Below are 20,514 nucleotides of genomic sequence, written 5' to 3' on the forward strand. Positions count from 1 at the left end.
TAGTCCATGGTGGTGTAAAGCTTGTGATGGATAGGATCATAACATCGATAGCCCTTTTGCGTAGTTCCATACCCAAGAAACACACATTTGACTGCCCGTGGTTCAAACTTAGTGCGGGCTCGTGATGGAAGATGGACATACACAACACACCCAAAAATGCGAGGAGGAAGGGAGTGAGAAGAGGGAACAGGAGTAAACGTATTGAGTGTGGCAAGAGGGGTCTGGAATTGGAGGATTTTTGTGGGAAGTCGATTAGTGAGATAGGTGGCAGTTGCAATGGTCTCAGGCCAAAAGTGTACAGGTACATGAGTGTCAAATATGAGAGCTCATGCTATCTCAAGAAGGGTACGGTTTTTACGTTCAGCCACCCCATTTTGTTGTGGAGTGTCGGGGCAAGATGTTTGATGAATAAGACCATGTTCAAGGAAAAAATGTTTTATTGCAACTGAGATATATTCACCGCCATTATCTGAGCGAAGTATTTTAGGTTTTGCATGGAATTGAGTGAGAATCATGTTATAGAATTTTACAAATACATCAAAAACCTCAGATTTGTGTTTCAAAAAATAAACCCAGCACATTCGAGAATAATCATCAATAAATAGCACAAAATATGAAAAACCATGAGAGTCAGTATGCGGGGCTGGACCCCATACATCAGAATGCACTACATCAAATGGTTTGGGAGCACGGGTATTACTAGGAACATAGGACTGTTTGTGACTCTTAGCTAAGATACAAGTTTCACAATCTAGAGATGTATTACAACTATTAAGTGAAGGAAAAAGTTTTTTTAGATAACCTAAGGATGGATGACCTAAACGGCGATGCCAAGTCCTTAATTGGTGAGCAGGAGATCCATGAGCAAGCATTGCACCACTATTTTGAATCACCTCATCGACATAGTATAGTCCACCTTGTTCAGTACCACGTCCAATGATCATTCCCGTCTGAGCATCCTGCACAATACAATTAGCAGAGGTTAACAGCACAGTACAATTTAAGTCCTTTGTTAGCTGACTGACCGACAATAATTTATGAGACAAACTAGGAATTAACAAACAATTTTTAAGATGGAGAGAGGGAGAGATATTGACTGCTCCAGCTTTGGCAACCGGTACACATGCCCCATTAGCTGTCTGGATGTGGGTTCTGTTAGTTGGATGGGTGTATAAAAGATCATTGGGGTCAAATGTCATCGTATCGCTAGCCCCACAGTCAAATATCCATTGAGAGTCTGTGTTATGACTAAGAAGGCATTTGGTATGGCTGGGTTGTGGGCTAGATGAGCAAATGGGCCGGGGTTTGGAACTTGGGCCGGAAAATAAAGGTTGGGATGGGTTTGAGGTGAGTGCTAGGGTTTTCGGGTTATAAAAGGGAGGTTGGGGGTCTTTGGGACAATTGGGCTTCCCTTTCCCTTCCCTTTTGCTGACGACTGTTGCTCTTCTCTCTCCTCTTTCTTCCCACTTTTGATTCTCACCATTTTTGGCTCTATGCTCTGAGGTTACTATTGCTTCTCCTTCCCCTGTGTTCCACCCTTCTAGTTCACCTGATTTTTGACATGATGTCGTTGGATCGGCAGTACTGAGGTTAGCCTTGCCGCCGGTCCGGCTTGCCGGTGCCTTGGTGGCGGCTCTCCTTTTTTTGTAGATCATCCCACCACTCGGGGTATCCCACAAGTTTGAAGCACCCCTCCTTTGTATGCCTGGAACCACCACAGTGAGTGCATCGGAGTTTTCTCCGGTCATCCTCTTCTCGGCTTCTTTGGAAAGGTTTGTTTCTCGTGGCTAAACCCGAGCCTATCTCTGAGGGACCAGTTCCCGATGATGAGACGCCGGTCATAATTTTCCGGCGTGTGATCTCTCGCCTGATTGATGCGTAGGCGGTTTCCACCATGGGTAAAGGTACACTGTTGAGGATGTCCCTCTTCTCTTTGTCAAGATCGTCGTTAATCCCAGTTAAGAATTGATAGAGTCTCTGTCTTTGAATGAATTTATTGAATTCTGTTATATCCTGTGGGCAAATCATTGGATTTGGCATTCTCCTATCGATTTCTTTCCATAGTGTGTTGAGTTTACCGTAGTAAACCTCAATAGTGTCGTTGTTTTGCTTCAATGTTGCTGCCTTTGAACTCAAATCGAAGATTTGTAATTCGTCCTTACCACATCCTAAGAGACTTTCGATCCCTTGCCATAGGTTGTGTGCTGTTGTATAGTCTAGGAATTGATTTACAATATCTCCATCTATGTTCTCAATTATCCACGCTATGACCATGGCATCTCTTTGTTTCCATTGGAAATAGTTGGGGTCTGATGGTTGCGGGGGTCCAGCAATGATGTGACTGAGCCGCCCGCGACCTCCAATTGCTACATGCATTAACTTGCACCATTTCGTATAATTGTGGTATGTGAGTTTTTCTGAAATTTTGAGTGATGTCGGATTTTCGGTTTGATTGGTTATTTTGTTGAGTTTCTGAAACATCTGAAACATCTGTTCCATCTGTTCCAAAGACATTAGGGTTAGGTGGGTTTGATCTTCTGATGAATCGGCCACTTGTAGGTAAGAACCGGTAGATGATGAGTCCTTCCCGGATCTAAACCCTAAGGCTCTGATACCATGAAGAATTAATAATTTCTGGAATTTCGTTTTGAAAGATACTGTTTTCTCTCTTGTTTATTACTTGGAATCATATTCTATATATACATGAGCATTTATCAATTAGTAACTAACATAAAATAACTGCCTAGTATAGTGTAACTGCAATGTATATAATATAACTGCAATGTAAATGTAACTGCAATGTATATAATGTAACTGCACTTCAATAAATCAATTGTCAAACAAACCAAAAAAAAAAAGTTATAAGAAACCAGAACTATACTAACAAAGAAAGGCTAAAGGAATAGAAATTTTTAAGTCTTAAATCTAATTGATCTACCATTAAATTTTAGACTTTAGATAGACAAAGTGTCTTACTTTAATAATTTTTATCATGCAAAAAATTTAAGGCAACTATTTCAAAATTGATCTTTAAATATCCACAAATTATTATTTCTTATATCACATCAAAATAAAAAAAATGACACAGTAATAATTTCATACTTAATAAAGTTGATAAAATATCATCATTATTATCTTACTCAGTGTATCCTACTTTTAGAAAACTATGGTCAGGGTCTGGGGAGGAAAGATAGATGGCAGCTTATACCCATATAGGAGAGTGGAGTCAAAGAGTCCTTCGGCTCAAGAAGGGTCTTCAAAGAAAGAGAAACTTGCAACTATCCAAAAGCCTGCAATTTACATCCACGTTAACCATGAATAGTAATCAACTAACTAAATATACACAACAAATAGAATACGTACAAATAACTAAAAATACGATAATAGTAATAATGTTGATAAAACTAGTAATAAATTAAAACAAAATAATATTTTCCTTTTCCATTAAATTTGCTTTAAATTTGTAATTTGTTGGAAATTCAAAGGTGAGGGAATAATGATTATTTGTATATTGACCAAGTTAAAATTGGCCTACGCATAACAGCATAAGTTATGGGATCCGGACAGGATGACTGCTTAACGAGCTAGGCACAAATGCTTGTGGTCCAAACTTTTGTTGCAGTATTTTCTTTTGTTCTTCACGGGCAATAACTTGTTGTTTGCTTTGATTTCGTTTGTTTCAACGTCATTATCTACAGGAACTTGACAAATTCAACATTTATGGTATGACGTCTTGTCGTCTTGTATACTTAAGTATATAAGCTTTCTTTATAGACTAACAACGTCAATATCACCTCCTTAGATCTGAGTTAGTTCTTTTATTATATTTACACCTTCATTTGGTTAATGCTATCTAGAGCTGTTCAAAAGTGACCCGACTCGAAAATCCGATCCAAAACTGAAAGTAAATCGACTCGAAAATGTGTTCCTTTTTTAGGTTTATCGAACCGACATTACTCGACCCGAAGCTACACCCGAACCGGTTGACAACCGAAAAACTGAACCCGAGCTGTAACCGGTTATTTCTAACCAACACATAACCATTAACCGAGATTACCTGAACCTAGTAATGACCGACCTGAGTTATATCCGACCCGAATCATGCTCGAGACCGAACTCGATCCGGATAAAACCGACTTAACTCGAACGAAGTTTAGATCGAACTACTATAAACCTGAACCAATTTTTTTACATAAAAGTATGATCGACTCATATTCAATCATCTTATTAGCTATTTCAATAAAGTGATAAATATTTTAATAAAATAAATTTTACAAATACATGGTTTCATATATTTAGAGTTAATAATCAATGATCAATGTTTATTTAACTACTTTTAATCGAATTAAATGAAAATTGATAGAACTTTATAATTTTAATTTCTGGTCAAACAAGTAAAAATAACAATGTAATAATGATCACTAATTGATTTGCATTTTCACTATTTTGCTTTAAGTAAAGAAACCTTATCAACAATTAAAAAATGACTAACAACTTAATCTGATATTGACTCGATCAATAGTAATTAAATAATTCGCAATTCGTAACCGAATTCTACTTGAAAAATACCGAACCCGATCTGTACCCGGTAAAACTTGAACCAATTATTAACCGATGACAACCCGAGACCGATTGAAACTCGACACGAACTTCAACCGAAACCGAACTTATGCTAACCCGATAGCTAAAATAACCGATCGTCAACCGAACCGTGACTAACCGACCCGACCCGAGTGTGACCCCTCACAACACGCATCCAAAATATAATTGATTCGAAATACAATCGAATCGAATGATACTCGTACAAAACCGACCCGATCACCCGAATGAACACCTCTAATGATATCTACATGCCGTGATATAAATAATTTTATTGTTAAGTTTGATAAAATATGTTATGTTATCCTCAGGGTAATGAATGTCTTATCATTAAATTAAGTATGGAACCAGAAAATTAAACAAGGGATGTCGATAATCTAAAAAAAATACAATCAATTGTGTTAAAAAATTACATTGAACAACGATTGACAAAGGTAGTTGTCGACCCCGAGTACTCATATTCTGAAAATGACACATAATGTCATCATTCAGGCTCGATTCTAAGCCCATTTTGGATAGCCAACCGCATAAGATATCCTGAAATAAGAGGCGTTAAAATTAAATTGTGCTATTAGTGTAAGAAAATATTATTGGAGAGCAGTTAGTAAAAGTCTCAGAAACACCCACACCTGGGTTCGAATCCGTTTGTTACCAAAAATGAATTTTTTTGTTTTGGAAATTAATTGAAGTGGGGCCCACGCTTATAATGTCATAATGATAATTGAATTCTAATTCTGATTCTCAAGCCATCACGCCTGGTTCCTTCTTCTTCACTCCCTAACCTTTCCTATTTTCCAAAATCCATTACTTTCTACATTAATCACAGTAAAGTTTTTTTGGTAAATTAACATTCATTTTTCTTGAAATCATATTTGCAAAGCATTATGTCACAAAAGAGGCTAAATGGTGTTGTGTTAATGGCAATTGAAAGCCTTATTTTGGATTACTTGATGTTGAATGTATTGTAAATGATTTGCTTTAAGACATTTAAAAAGAGTAATAGTTTTTAACTGATTTATTTGTAAATATTTTTTGTATTTTAAGTAATTTTAGAATATACTATTGAAATATATTTTGTCCTAAATTATTTTTCTTAAATTGAATTTTTTTTTAATTTTTTGATATTATGAAAGGCCCCATTGTAAAAAATATGGCAAAAAAATAGAGCCTAAAAAATTTTTGCTCCGCCCCTGAGTCATCATTTAGATTATATAAATTTAATATTGTAACAAGTTGAGTTTATTTTGCAACCGATCGAGTAAATATTAGTTTAATTTTGATAATTTTCCTGTAGTAGATTTTATTATATTTTATTTATAGTATAACTCACAGTATTTTATTTTTTATTTACATATTTAACTTTTTTTTATTTATATATTTTTTTCACTTATCCATGAATATATGTTTTTACATGACAAACATAAAGGTAAAGGTACAACTTATTAGCCTCATTTCTCCATTATTTCGAAACAATCAAACCCAAACAAAACAGTAAAAACATAAAGGTAAAGGTACAACTTATTAGCCTTATTTTTTCATTGTATTATCGATCTGAAATATTTTCAAATCTTTTTCTCACATGTGTGCTACATCATATCAGGAATCACCTATGACTCTGATACCATGTTATGCTGTAGCAATTTGTCACATTATCTCACCGTGACCCACTCATGTGGACACGGGACACCCGTGGGGTCGGGCTTACAAACCCACGGGTTAAGAGCGTTGACTTGCACTTACACTTGGTAAGATTTATTGTTTCCCAAACCATATAGTACTAGAAGAATTAGCTCACCTATATATTTATAAGTCCACAACCCACTCTTTTATCGATGTGAGACAAATATAAATTACTTCAAACAATATGAGTTGATTTCTCGTACTCTCTCTCTTGTCTAGTAGATCTTGGCTTAACAATTCTTTTACTCATCATTAAAACATGAAAACAAATAACTCTGTATGGGCTCCACCCCATTGCAGATAAATATGCCTCTTACAATACTCAAAAATTATATCCTATGTAGAATTAATGTTAATAATGCAATTTTTAATCATTTTATTTACAATAATTCTAAGTTTTAATTAGTCATAAATAATTTTTATTTTACGAAATTTCATCAAAAAACATTATTATCCAAATGGTGATTAATTTTTACAAGTTAATTGCTATAAAATAATAAAACTTAAAATAAAAAATCAACTAAGCCCCATCTAATTAGTGATGTTTCACGAAACTACTGATATATATTAATATCTGTGCTTCTAATTCTAACAAAGCGTCCACGAACAATAAATTTCTTTGATTGCAATTAGTATTATTTTTTTTTGGATATATTATATATATTTTCTTGATTAATTTCAATTACTATTAGTGTTTTTAATAAGTTGTATATATGTTTTTGATTAATTGTTTTTTTATTTATTTAAGTATGTTCTTGATTAATTGATTCTTGCAAATTTTTATTTAAATTACAAATTTTAAAAAGTGGATTATTTTTGATAGAAAATTTAATTAAAAATTATTGACTAGTGATATATAATTATTTAATAGGTAGAGTCATTCATGAAAAAATACTTTTAAAAATTTATTAGTTGCAATGAATATCGTGATGACAAAATTGCGACATAAAATAGGTGATCAATAAATGAATTATTGCTTAGTAACATTTATTGAGAAGAGAGTTTTGTTCAGTGTTCCCGATGATTATATCATCTGTCGGTTTTAATATATGAAAACTTGTTGAAATATATTATAAAATATTGTTTTATAGGATTGAATTGAATACAATATTTTTTTGTATTTATGATTTTTTATTAAATTATTATTTTGTCGATTATGCTCTCATTGAGTTTAAGTTCTGGGTCAGCCAATATATATATATATATATATATATATATATATATATATATATATATATATATATATATATATATATATATATATATATATATAAAATTGAAATAAAAATTGATAGGATAAAGGTATGTTTGACAAGGTTTCATTGCCATAAAAGTGTCATTGCTTATTTTTTAAAATTAACACTAAAATTCTTTTTATCAGCATATTTTATAGTATTAATAAAACAGAGTATATACATACTATATGGGTAGAAAAAATGTAATGGAAAGGAAATTAATAAAGAGGGATAAAGATAAAAATAATGGTTATATTTATTAGTTGTTTGATATAACAGTGCAAGTGTAACACTCGTTTAGGTTTCATTTACCTGTTGTTTGGTATTAAGATAGCACAAGTAACGAAATTAAAGTAGTTAAGGTATGGAAAGAGTAGCGGTAAATGTTATAATAATCATTTGTTTTGAACAAGCATAGAAAACAAACCACTTATCCATTTATTTCTTATTTGATATAATAGTAAATGTTATAATAATTATTTGATAAAAATAATCATTTGTTTGGTATTATAACTGTTTCCGCATACTTTTAAGCGGTAACAATAGAGCGGAAACGCTAATCTATTAAAAACGGAAACAATTACTTTCAGCTCATACAAAACAACTTGTAAAGGATAAGGTTAAATGATTTCATTTCCTGAATTGATAAATCACATACCAAACGCCCCCAATAAGAAATAATGGGGTATTTTGCGAAATAGTTTATTTAGCAATTTTCATTCATTTTGATATAAATAGAAGATCGAATAGTTCAACAACCCAAGCTAATATTTGGTAATTTAATTAATAAAAACAACTTATAAATAAGCTGTATTTGAAAAGGTTGCTACAAACTATCCGCTACCAGCTAAACACCTCAATAACTCAAATCTCAGAGAGGTAGAATTCAGGTTGCTGGAAAAGAAATGCAGGGCCTATGCATGATAATACAATACGCCATTTCATAAGTATCTAATTTGTCATGTTCCTAAAGATAATCACGTCAAAACAAAATTGGAAAGTGAAGACAACATAATATTGCCCGTGAATAACTAAGGTAATTGCTCCGAGCTTATGTTATTATACAATACCCCAATAACTCAACATTTGGGTGTTTGGATCGTTTTTAGACCGTTTAAACGGTTCGGATTATATTCAAGTTGGTTATAAATTGTTTAATAATTATAATCGTGTTATTTTCGGTTCGACTTATGTCATAACCGGAAATAATATTAGTCGGTTCAATGGTTTAAGGTCAATAAGTTGTCATCACTTAAGATAAGAAACTAGTTCAGACATGTATAGACATGTTATTATTGGGTACAAATGGGTTATTACTGTGTCGGGTGTGATTCAATATAGTTGAATTTTGGAGGGGTTAATTATTTAACACCTCCAAAATTCAAGTATATCAAATCACACCCGACCCAACAATAACCCGTTTGTACCCAATAATAATTTGTCTATACAATAATTTAACTTAAATTGTAAAAACCATCAGATTCGAGTCCCCTACTTGAAAATTTTACTTTGGTATAAGAAGGACTTCTCTAGGTACCAACCTATTGGATGGACTCTTATTCTTTATTTTTCATCCACATTCAACCATTTTTAACTCACTTGAAACTATTGTTATCTGGAACGTTCTAGCAAAGATACGTGGACGGTTTTACTATAAGTCTATAACTCTATGTTTTTTTACTCAATGACTTAAACAAGATTCACCATGTAAATAAGTCCAGTTAAATATAAGGAAAAGCCTATATTCAAATAGTCTAGACCATATTTTGAATGTATAACCTCTTAATTAGAAGGTGGAAATCTCATCCCAAAATAGAGCGGCTCTTGCGAGAAGCTGTCTCTCGGTGAGACGACCTCGAATAAAGAGCTTATATGCTAATAATTATATTAATTGGGCTATTTAGCTCATGTATGAAGAACGTCTCACGGTGATTAGACCGCCTCTCACAAGAATTTGGGTGCACTCTTAGGGGTGTTTGGTATGGGAATATAAAATGTAATGGAACAGTGATTAGACCCTTCTCACAAGAATTTGGGTGCACTCTAAGGGGGTGTTTGGTATGGGAATATAAAATGTAATGGAAAGGAAAATGATAAAGAGGAGTAAGAGTAAGGGTAAGGGTATGGGTTGTAGTTATTTGTTATTTGGTATGAAAATATAAGGAAAACACTTAATTGATCATAGAAAGGGAATTTGTTACTTGACATAAATGGATGGTAACAAAGTAAGGGTATTCATTACCCTCAAGAAAGGGATTGAGTTAACCTAATATCATACCAAATAAATATGTGGAGTAATGGTAATTGAATCCCTTACTTAATATTAAAAAGTTCATACTAAACACCCCATAAGTTAGATTTTTGTATGGACTAGTGATTGAGCCGATTGAGTACCAAACTTCAACATAAACTCTGATTCATGCTTCATCATTTACCACTCAAGTCACCAAGCTTTATTAAAAAAGAATTCACTAAATTGTTATATTAGAATTTCTAATCAAACTCTTCATCGATCACTAAAAGTCAAAAGAAGAGTTAAAGCGAGTAGTAATTTCCAAAACTGAAGCAAGTAAATTCTGCATAAAGTACCAAAAAGAGTATTCTACTTGCTTAACATACAAATTCACAAGCATTTCCTAAAGAATACAGCCAACCAACAAATTGTCCTTCTTCTCATCAACTTCCAAGGTTTTCTTTATTTATATATCCACATATATCCACTCATTGCCCCTCCAATTTTCCCATTACAAACCCAAAAATCCATATAAAAAAATCCTATCCAATGTCACATATTCTCCTCTTATTCACCCTCCTCCTCATCTTCCTCCCGTGTAGTTTTGCGGCCTCCAATGGACAATGGCAACTCGTCCATGAAAACATTGGCATTTCCGCAATGCATATGCAACTCTTAAACGATGATCGTGTTATCATTTTAGACAGGACTGATTTTGGCCCTTCCAACATCTCCCTACCGCATGGGCAGTGTCGTAAGGACCCCAATGACTTAACCTTAAAAATTGATTGCACGGCTCACTCCGTACTTTATGACACACATAATAACACTGTCCGCCCTCTAACGGTGTTAACCGACACTTGGTGTTCATCTGGCACCATGCTACCCAACGGCACGCTCGTACAAACCGGTGGATATAATGATGGAGATCGTGGTGTTAGAACTTTTCAGCCGTCTTGTGAGTCTTGTGATTTGGTGGAGCTGCCTAATAAGTTGTTTTATCGACGTTGGTATGCTACTAACCATGTATTGCCTGATGGTAGGTTCATTATCATTGGTGGTCGGAGAGCATTTAATTATGAGTTTTATCCAAAATCTAGACTATATAACTTGCCGTTTTTAGCTCAAACTAATGATCCTCATGTGGAAAATAATTTGTACCCTTTTGTGTTTCTAAATATAGATGGGAATCTGTTTATCTTTGCTAATAATCGAGCTATTTTGCTTGATTATAATAAAAATCTTGTGGTTCGGACTTACCCGGCTATTCCGGGTGGTGACCCACGGAGCTACCCAAGTTCAGGGTCGGCGGTTTTATTACCATTAAGGAAATTGGAGATGGGTTTAAAAGTTGAAGCTGAGGTGCTAATATGTGGTGGTGCTCCTAATGGGTCATACTTGAAAGCACACGTGAATCAATTTTTGCCAGCTTTAAATACTTGTGCTAGGATTAATATTAATGATCCTAAGCCAATTTGGGTTATGGAAACAATGCCTATGAGTCGGGTCATGAGCGATATGTTGATTTTAGCGAATGGAGATATCTTGATTATTAATGGGGCTAGATCGGGTTGTGCTGGGTGGGAGTTTGCTCGAGATCCGATTCTTAGCCCCGTAGTTTATCACCCGAATAATAGTCCCGGTTCAAGATTCGAGATGCAAAACCCAAGTCAAATCTCAAGAATGTACCACTCAAGTGCAATTTTATTGCGAGATGGACGAATTTTGGTAGGTGGGAGTAACCCACATAAATACGACCAATTCGGTCCTAACGTGCTTTACCCAACTGATCTTACTTTAGAGGCGTTTTTGCCTCCATATTTGGATCCAAATAAAGTAGATATCCGACCCGTTATTGTTAGCCCAGATTCAGGTTCTAAGATTCATTATGAAGAAGTCTTGGAGATCAAGTTCACAATTACGGGGTTAGTTGACCCAAGTGCAATTCAAGTCACTATGCTTAACCCACCCTTTAATACACATTCTTTCTCAATGAGTCAAAGGTTGTTGGTGCTAGCCAATATAAAGCCCCCTACACATAACCTGACTCAATTTCAATACAATGTCACGACACCCGGATCCACAAAGATAGCCCCACCCGGTTTTTATTTACTTTTTGTGGTGCATCAAAATGTACCAAGTATAGGCATTTGGGTTCGGTTAATGTGAATTATATGTACATATAAATAGTATATTTGTAAAGGAAGTGAGTTGGATGACAATTTTTTTTGTTAGGTAAAATAATTCTCCCCATTAAATTGAAACCTATGACAAATTAAGAAAATATGAAAATTTTGGTTAGTTATTTTAAAAGTGAAGATATTTGTAAAGTTTTTATAGTAGAAATTCCACATCCAATATCTAAGTTAATACTTCTTTCTTCTATTAAGTACATGGGGTCACATTTTACAATAAATTGGACTCTTCCTACACGTGTTAAAACCCTATTATCAATTCACTACAAGAAAAATAATCTTGGGCGTCAAGTTCATAAGCTTTTGGGCGTCATACAAGTGTGTGGTACATAAGTTACTTGGGGCGTCACCCACAATGCATGAAGCATAAGTTAAAATGTGTCGCCCAAAACCTTAATTTCAAAACTAATTTTTCACTCCCTCTCAAAACCTAAAACCTAAAATAAAACCGTGCCCAATTCCCGCCTTCATCTGTCGCCCTAATTCCAAATCACTAACCCTAAAATCCCCCAAAAAGAACCTAAGTTCATCACATACCCTAAAAACCCAAGAAAACTCTGTCATTACTGCTGCTCTCCATCTCTCCCGCACGACCATTACTGCTGCTGCTCTTCTCAAGGTTTGCTCCAAAACTCAATTCATCGCCATCTCAAGGTTTCGTTCTTTAATTTCGGTTCTTTAGAAACTTAATTTTGTCTTTTAGAAATTCATTTTCTAATCTGAATTTTGGTTCTTTAGAAACTGATTTTTGTTTTCTTTAATTTTGTTTTTTTAATGATAGCTCTGTTAGATTATCTTTGAATCAATAGCTAGATTGTTAGTTTGAAGAATCCTTGTGAATGTAGTTGAACTGGGTATACTGGAATTCCATGGCATTTGCAGTCATGATGATATATGATGTGTTTTTTTGGTTCTTGTATGATTATAGTTGTATTGTTTTTGGCTAAACAATCACTCATAGAGTGTATCCTGTACTACAAAAAAAAAAACACTGGTTGATTTAACATAGTAATATCTTTAATTGTTGAAAAAGCTATCAACTCTAGTCTTCATCATGCGGGTTGCCATATCAATGTTCTATGAATCACAAATATGGGAAATAAAATGAAGTTCTGTATTTGCTCTTTGAAGTTTATTTTCTTTTTAATTAATGTAATGTGTGAACTTTTTTATTTGTAGTTGGAATAAAATTATAGTGTTTAACAATGAGAAGTGGCTTTTAATTATATTTGGATCAAGCTAACCAACTTAAATCTAATGGTTCGGATTCACAAACTTAAATCTACCACAAATTCTCAAACGGTCTCACGGTGAGACCATTTTAATTGAGTTGGCCTAATATACATTTATTTTTAAAGTGATGACTTTTTATAGTCTTAAAATTATCACTTATAGCCTTAAAGTAATCACTTATAATTTCAAAGTGATCACTTAGAGAAATGGGCTTACTTGTATGGACTTGTCTTATGGTGAGACGGTCTCATATAAGACGCGCTGTAAATCCGCTGATTCTGATCATTCCAAGTTGATGTGGTATAAGCTAACCAAAGAAGTAAACAAGGAGGAAAAAATGCTAAACATAACAAGGTCTGTAAATGTGCCTATTGTTGATCTTGTTGATGTTTCATGCAAAATTCCTTGTAAGGCATAAACCCATTTTGCCATTGTAAAAATTGTTTCTTCAACATTTTAAAGGAACTTGATTTCTCAGCCATCAACTTTTTGCTCAACTATCATTAGTTTGATTGGACACAGCCCACCGAAGAAATCAAAGTTTTGGTGTTATTCAGTGTTATACACATTTTTTCATCCTATTCCTATATGACTATTATATTGCCTTACAGTCGTACAATAGTTTTCTATAAATTGATTTACTTAGTTTTAATATGAGGGAAGGAGATTTTAAATTAGACATTGAAAAATTAGACATGAGCTTTTTTGATTGAAAATCTTATACTCTTTGTGAAATATGAAAGCTATTTTATAATTTCTTTTTGACACACTTCTATACGTTTTGAAATATTTAGGGAGAAAGATTTATAACTACACTTCAAGACGTAAATATTGATTGAAAAAATGGCACCATCTTCAACAAGCACTTCTAGGTATATATTTTATTTTTGTGTAATGAAGTAACGTCCTATTGAATTTCTCTATTTGAATTTAATTTTCTAAAAGTCATTAATCAATTAAATATGGTTGTTCATTGTGTGTATATTCATGGAATTTTTTGGTTTGAAGGGTGAACATGGATCGAAGTCGGATGAATCATAGGGGAATCAATGATAGAAAAGAAATGACATATGTTAGAGGTGTTAATTCATTTTTGGAGTTTGCTTTTACTAATAAAGTAGGCACTAAATTAAGATGTCCTTGTCTGAAATGCAACCTTCAACTATTTCATGACAAAGATACAATAAAAATTCATTTAGTAGCTTGGGGCATTATTAGGGATTATCATCCTTGGGTCCACCATGGAGAGAGTGTTGATCAATACAATATAGATGATGAAGGTAGTGAGTCTGACACTTGCACTAATGATGTTCATGTGAATGAGGATACTTATATGATAGGTGATGATCTTACTTCTTTATTATATGATGCAACTAGAATGCATGGTGATCAGGGATTTGTTCTTAATGTAGAACCAGATATTGGTTTTGAGCATGGTGACAATAAAATGCCTAAGGAATTTCATCAATTGATTCAAGATTTGGAAACAGAGTTATACCCTGGCTGTAAGACTTATAAGAGGCTAGAGTTTATTTTAGCCTTACTTCAAACTAAAGTTAGTGGAAATTGGAGTGACCATTTCACTTTCAATGTTACTTGAAATATTGTATAGGGCTTTTAATTACAATGCATCTTTCCCAAAAAGTTTTTATGAAACAAAAACGTATACCAAAATGTTAGGGTTGGACTATACTAAGATAGATGCATGTGTTAACCATTGTGCATTGTTTTGGAAAGAGAATGAGGGGAAAGATAAATGTCCAAAAATGTGGTGTTTCTAGGTAGAGAGAAGGATCTATTGTTAAAGGTGGGGACTCTGAGGTTGATAATGAGGGAGAAAATATGGTGACACGAGAACCACAATTAGTTTTACGTCATTTTCCTCTTATACCTAGGTTACTAAGAATGTTTGTTTGTTCAAAGTTAGCTCGACATTTACGTTGGCATAAAGATAGACACCAAGAAGGTGATGGGATTTTAAGGCATCCATCTGATGGAAAGGCATAGAAATCTTTGAGTGAGTTATATCCAGAGTTTGATGCAGATGCACGTAATTTGAGTTTAGGTTTAGCTACTGATGGGTTTAATCCCGGAGGTTATTTGAGTAGTAGATATAGCATTTGACCAGTTTTTATTGTTGTATACAATTTGTCTCCATGGATGTGCATGAAGAGTTATAACATAATAATGCCTTTGTTGATTCCTGGTCCGAAATCACCAGGAAATGACGTTGATATTTTCCTTGAGCCTTTAATAGATGAGGTTAAACAATTGTGGGATGTAAGAGTTAAAACTTATGATTCGTATCGGAAAGAAACATTTGATATGCATGCTGCTTTAATGTGGACTATCCATGATTTTTCTGCATATGCAAACTTGTCTGGTTGGAGCACTAAAGGGAATCTTGTATGCCCTAATTGCCATAAAGATACATGTTCCTACAAGTTGCTTCATGGACATAAATGGTACTACATGGGGCATCGTAGATTTTTAGATATTGATCATAAGTGGAGACTTAATCGAAACTCTTAATGGGAAAACGGAAAGAGGGCCGCCCCCTGAATCTCTTAGTAGTTCTAGTGTTTTAGAGCAATTAGAAGGGGTAGAAAATGTCATTTTTGGAAAAAATGACAATCTCAAACACAAGAGAGGACCACGATATTTGGTTCACCAATGGAAGAAAAGAAGTTGTTTGTTTGAGCTACCATATTGGAAAGATCTTTTGCTTAGACACAACTTAGATGTTATCCATGTAGAGAAAAGTCGGTGGGTTATGATGGATCCAGAATGCAAAGTACGACTGTATTCTAAAATTCAGGTTATACAATACATTTATTTGTTAATGTTTTGGTTTGCTAAATGCTTGAACTAAGATTTGATATCGATATTTATAGGGAGAGTGGACTTTGCCAAAATATGTTGACGGAGTCGATGTGAAAGAAATATTGAACAGTCAATGTACAACTTTGTGTCGAAGTTGGCGGTATCGGTTGAAGGAGAGATATTATACTGGTTGTACAAAAGCAGCAGCAAAAACTAATACGCCTTTTGAGATTGATGCTAATGAATGGAATTGGCTAATTGATCACTATTGGAGTGATCCAAAAAACCAGGTGTGAATTTAAATATATCCCTATTTAATTGTTTTATTTATGTGTATATTCATGTATTTTTATTTAATTTTTATGTAGAGCATAAGTGAAAAAATAAGACTTCTAGATTGAAGCAAACAATAAGCCATTCAAATGGGGCGAACTCCACTGCAAGAATTCTGGATGAAATGGTAAAATGTCAACTAGTTGAAGCAAATAACGACTTTTTATTTTATTTTTGTTCTAAAATCGGTTTTTCCTTCTTAATATAGATGAATGAAATTCCTTCTACACCTCAAGGTTCGCAACAAGTTGGTGAAGAAGGATGTGAACAAGGATCTCAAACACACATTGATGAAGAATGCCTTTATGTGCGATTATATGAAAGAACTCATAGGTATTGTGATAGAAACTACTTTGGTTAAGTTCAATGCTAATTATAAATAATGTGATTAAACGATGTTTTATTTGAATAATAGGCATGCCAACACCGGATTAGACCCTGAAGCAGAGGCCAGTCTTCAAGCATTAAAAGATCTTCATCATAAGGAAATTGAACAAAATGGTGTCGATAATCTCACACCTCAAGAAGCATATCCAAAGGTCTTCAAGAGTTGTAATGGTTATATAATAGGTTTTGGTTTCGGGCCAAGATGCTCAAAAAGATCACTGAAAGGGACTGCTGAGGTAAGGGAAGAAATCCAACAAATACAGCAAGTATCAACTGAACGAGAAGCTTCTCTCCAAAGTGAAATTGAACGATTAAAACAATAAATGATCGACAGAGAGAACAAATTAAGGCAAGATATGATGGCCGGGATGGCATAAATGATGCGGGGTTCAACTTAATTTGGTATGAATATATCATTGAGTTTTATTTCTCTTGGAGAACTAATTTGTGTGTATAGTTTATTGTGTGTATAATTTATGCATTGCCTTTGTGAAGGTGCTTTTGGATTAATTTTTTGCTCGCCGAAGTTAAGTTTTAAGGTATATGGCTATTTTCATTTGTTTTATTAGTGGAAAAAACCTTATAGCATATACCCTTTTTTTTTTTGATAAAATCCCGCCTTCATTCATACAGCAGATTCAAAACCCACGAAAATATATAATTTGTTTTCAATACTCGCCTTACTTTGGCATTTGTTCATTTATGTTCATCTTCTTCAACCTTCTTCAACCCATGAAAATTTGTTGTTCTTCCTCTTTTCTTCTTCAACCTTTATCTTCTTCAAAACCCACGAAAATTTTTGTTGTTCTTCTTCAAAACTCACACAATTGTTTTAGGGCTTCGTTTTTTAAGATATAGTTTCTTCTTCAAAACCCACGAAAATTGTTGTTCTTCTTTGTTTTTTTAGTTTTTCACGCTTCATGGTGTTTTAGGGCTTAGTTTTTGTATGCTAGTTGTGAGAATCTCACTTAGGTTTTTTGATGGTAATGGTATTTATTATTGTCTTCGTTTTTTAAGGTATATATTGTTGTCTTTGTTTTTTGATGCAAGTTATGTGAATCTCACTTAGGTTTTGACAAATTGGTGTTTAGCGATTGCTATGTGAAGCTATTCTTAGAAGCATACAATATATGAGGGCTGTTTAACAATCTAAGGTATAATTTCGTCAACCTTTTAGTTTTTCTAGCTTTATGGTATTTTAGGGTTTATTCAAGTTTCAACCTTTGAATATATGTTGTGTATGAGTTTATTTTTGTGTATAAGTATGAATTTTAAAGTATAAATTTATAACTTGAATGTTGGGTATAACTTAAATGTTATGTATAAGTTTATTTTTGTGTAATGTAAGTACAAATTTTAACGTATAAGTTTATAATTTGGAATGTTGTGTTTAACTTGGAATGTTGTGTTTAACTTGAAATGTTGTGTAAAATGTCATTGTGTATAAGTAATGCAAATATAAGTTTATAACTTGAAATGTTGTGTATATATAGGTTTGTTTTTGTGTATTGTAAGTATGAATTTCAAAGTATAAATTTATAACTTGAATGTTGTGTATAATTTGAAATGTTGTGTATAAGTACGATTGTAAGTATATGTTTATAACTTAAAATGTCATTGTGTATAAGTTATATAAGTATAAGTTTATAACTTGGATTGTTATATCTTTGTTTTTGTGTATTAGAAGTATGAATTTCAAAGTATAAGTTTATAACTTGGAATGTTGTGTATATAAGTTTGTTTTTGTGTATATAAGTATGAAGAAAGTATGAATTTTAGCGTTTAAGGCATTGTATAAATTAGAATGTAGTGTATAACCTGGATTATTGTGTATAATTTGGATTGTTGTGTATAACTCATTTGCGTTGTAAGTAATTTATCCTTGTTTTTAAATATTCATGGTATATATCAAAATTGTTTGTGCTATGTGAATCTAAGTTTGTAATTCGAAATTTGTTTTTGTTATGGATTGAATCATGGGTTGAGTTTTTATGATTGTTTTTGTTATGTGAATCTCATTTGGAATGTTGGTAATTTTACTAGTTGATAGATATATGATATAAGTAAGAATTATAGTATTGTGCATGGGTAAGTATGAATTTTAAACTTTAAGGCATATTGAAATTGTGTTGTATTTGGTTGCAAATTGTAGTAGGTTGTATAAGTATGAATTTTATAGTTTAAGGCATATTATTTTTGTTGTAATATTAAGCTTGATATGCACAACAAATTTCTTATGTTATGTGTTTTGTGTAACTACAGTGTTGAATTGTGTTCCTTGACATGTATCAAGTTATCGATGAAATGAAGGACAAGTTAGATCGTTGCGTTTCAACTGAATTTTTGCATAAGGTATTAGTAGATTGTAAATATATATATATATATATATATATATATATATATATATATATATATATATATATATATATATATATATATATATATACACTTTTATTCGTGTAATAATTATATGTATATAGTTATTAATATTTAGTGGCGAATTAGTATAAAATGAAAAAAACAAAAAAAATATATGGAGAACCGCAGCACATAGTCTCTTATATGCTGCGGTTTTGAACCGCAGCAAATAATATTGTATCATAGGTTGCTATTGCAAGTGTTACGGGTCAAAACCGCAGTATATAACGGAGATAAAACCGCAGCATATAAGCTTTTTTCCACTAGTGTTAATTATAAGACTAGATTTTATTGATATGCTAATGTACATTTTTGAATATTTTCAGGTCAGTGGTACGTAATGCTGAAAATGATAACATTTTGCTCTATTAAAGAAGTAATTTGATAATCATCTTTTTATATGTGATAATTATCTTGAGCAAGTACATAGCCATTATAATTTTTGTATATTTTTGTGGGTCGAACTTTTATGAAAAGAACTCAAATTAAATGTGTATGCATATACAAGCAAATTACTTGCTCTTTTGTATAAGAAGCAATATATTATTATTATTATTATTATTATTATGATTATTATTATTATTATTATTATTATTATTATTGTTATTATTATTATTGTGCAATTAATAATTATGGGCTTTATGATAATCAAGTTACAATATAGGTAATAATATTAAAGGGATTTATGTGGTATATTTATTATGGCATATATTAATGTGTCGCCCAAAACATATAACTATGGGCTACACATATAATGTGTCGCCTAAAACATATAACTATATGCTAAACAAAATATGTCGCCCAAAGTACTTAACTATGAGTTGCATAGAACTAAGTGTCGCCCATCACTCGAATATGGGCTGCATATGTATCTGTTGCCCAAAGTCAGTAACTATGGGTTTCGTTGACCTAAGCGTCACTCAACATTCAACTATGGGCTACATAAATATGTGTCGCCCAAAAGTAAGCATGGGCGTCAGTACCTAAAGTGTGTCGCCCAAATATCTGTGGCATTGATAGAGCGACACTTGTCGTGTCACTTTTTAGATTTGTCGCCCTAACTTTGGGCAACATATATTGAAGATTGGGCAACATACTTTGGCGTGGTCCAAAATGCCTTTTCTTGTAGTGATTGGACTCTTCCTACTACACATGTAGTCATATTTGACTACCTAAAAATAAAAATTGGTGTAAAAGTCAAAGAGAAAACATATGGTGAATAAAAGGGAGTATTTGATGTGTGACATAGTGTGGCGTCATGATAGGAGCAGGTGACATAACTTAAATAAAAGGCTCAAACCTATTATTTTTATAAATTTATCTGGACTTTACCGTGTCAAGTTAGCTTTGAATATGTTTATGTTTACGTCAAACAAAG

The 20,514-nt window shown here is 33.0% G+C and overlaps 2 protein-coding genes across 11 annotated transcripts; one reads left to right on the plus strand and one right to left on the minus strand.

Moving 5' to 3' along the window:
- Window positions 1–326: 326 nt before the first annotated feature.
- Window positions 327–2,499, minus strand: LOC130802589 (uncharacterized). The gene is made up of 5 exons (XM_057666600.1): window positions 1,617–2,499; window positions 1,026–1,549; window positions 803–959; window positions 623–751; window positions 327–469 (listed from the first exon to the last, which is right to left on the minus strand). The coding sequence occupies exons 1-5, from the start codon at window positions 2,497–2,499 to the stop codon at window positions 327–329; spliced, it is 1,836 nt and encodes a 611-aa protein (XP_057522583.1).
- A 7,766-nt stretch (window positions 2,500–10,265) lies between these two features.
- On the plus strand, window positions 10,266–19,659 carry LOC130802743 (aldehyde oxidase GLOX1-like). Of its 10 annotated transcripts, none has more exons than XM_057666801.1 (11): window positions 10,266–12,596; window positions 13,970–14,047; window positions 14,184–15,993; window positions 16,070–16,288; window positions 16,367–16,458; window positions 16,540–16,664; window positions 16,747–17,120; window positions 17,214–17,257; window positions 17,788–17,872; window positions 18,981–19,070; window positions 19,463–19,659. In XM_057666801.1, the coding sequence occupies exon 1, from the start codon at window positions 10,297–10,299 to the stop codon at window positions 11,914–11,916; it is 1,620 nt and encodes a 539-aa protein (XP_057522784.1). In that variant the 5' UTR covers window positions 10,266–10,296; the 3' UTR covers window positions 11,917–12,596; window positions 13,970–14,047; window positions 14,184–15,993; window positions 16,070–16,288; window positions 16,367–16,458; window positions 16,540–16,664; window positions 16,747–17,120; window positions 17,214–17,257; window positions 17,788–17,872; window positions 18,981–19,070; window positions 19,463–19,659. The 10 variants fall into 10 exon arrangements, with proteins under 10 accessions (XP_057522784.1, XP_057522783.1, XP_057522777.1 ...); XM_057666800.1 differs by having other exon boundaries at window positions 10,266–12,561; XM_057666794.1 differs by lacking the exon at window positions 14,184–15,993.
- The last annotated feature ends 855 nt before the right edge of the window (window positions 19,660–20,514 follow it).

The sequence above is a fragment of the Amaranthus tricolor genome, chromosome 16 (assembly GCF_026212465.1).
Source record: "Amaranthus tricolor cultivar Red isolate AtriRed21 chromosome 16, ASM2621246v1, whole genome shotgun sequence".
NCBI classification, from domain to species: domain Eukaryota; kingdom Viridiplantae; phylum Streptophyta; class Magnoliopsida; order Caryophyllales; family Amaranthaceae; genus Amaranthus; species Amaranthus tricolor.

Bases quoted from the DNA above. Each gene is read 5' to 3' on its own strand.
- LOC130802589 (XM_057666600.1), bottom strand. From the start codon at position 2,499: ATGGAACAGATGTTTCAGATGTTTCAGAAACTCAACAAAATAACCAAT. The intron at 1,550-1,616 runs GCAAGCCGGACC...GTCAAAAATCAG, and splicing joins GAGCCGCCACCAAGGCACCG to GTGAACTAGAAGGGTGGAAC. The intron at 752-802 runs GTTATCTAAAAA...ATACATCTCTAG, and splicing joins TTTAGGTCATCCATCCTTAG to ATTGTGAAACTTGTATCTTA.
- LOC130802743 (XM_057666801.1), top strand. From the start codon at position 10,297: ATGTCACATATTCTCCTCTTATTCACCCTCCTCCTCATCTTCCTCCCG.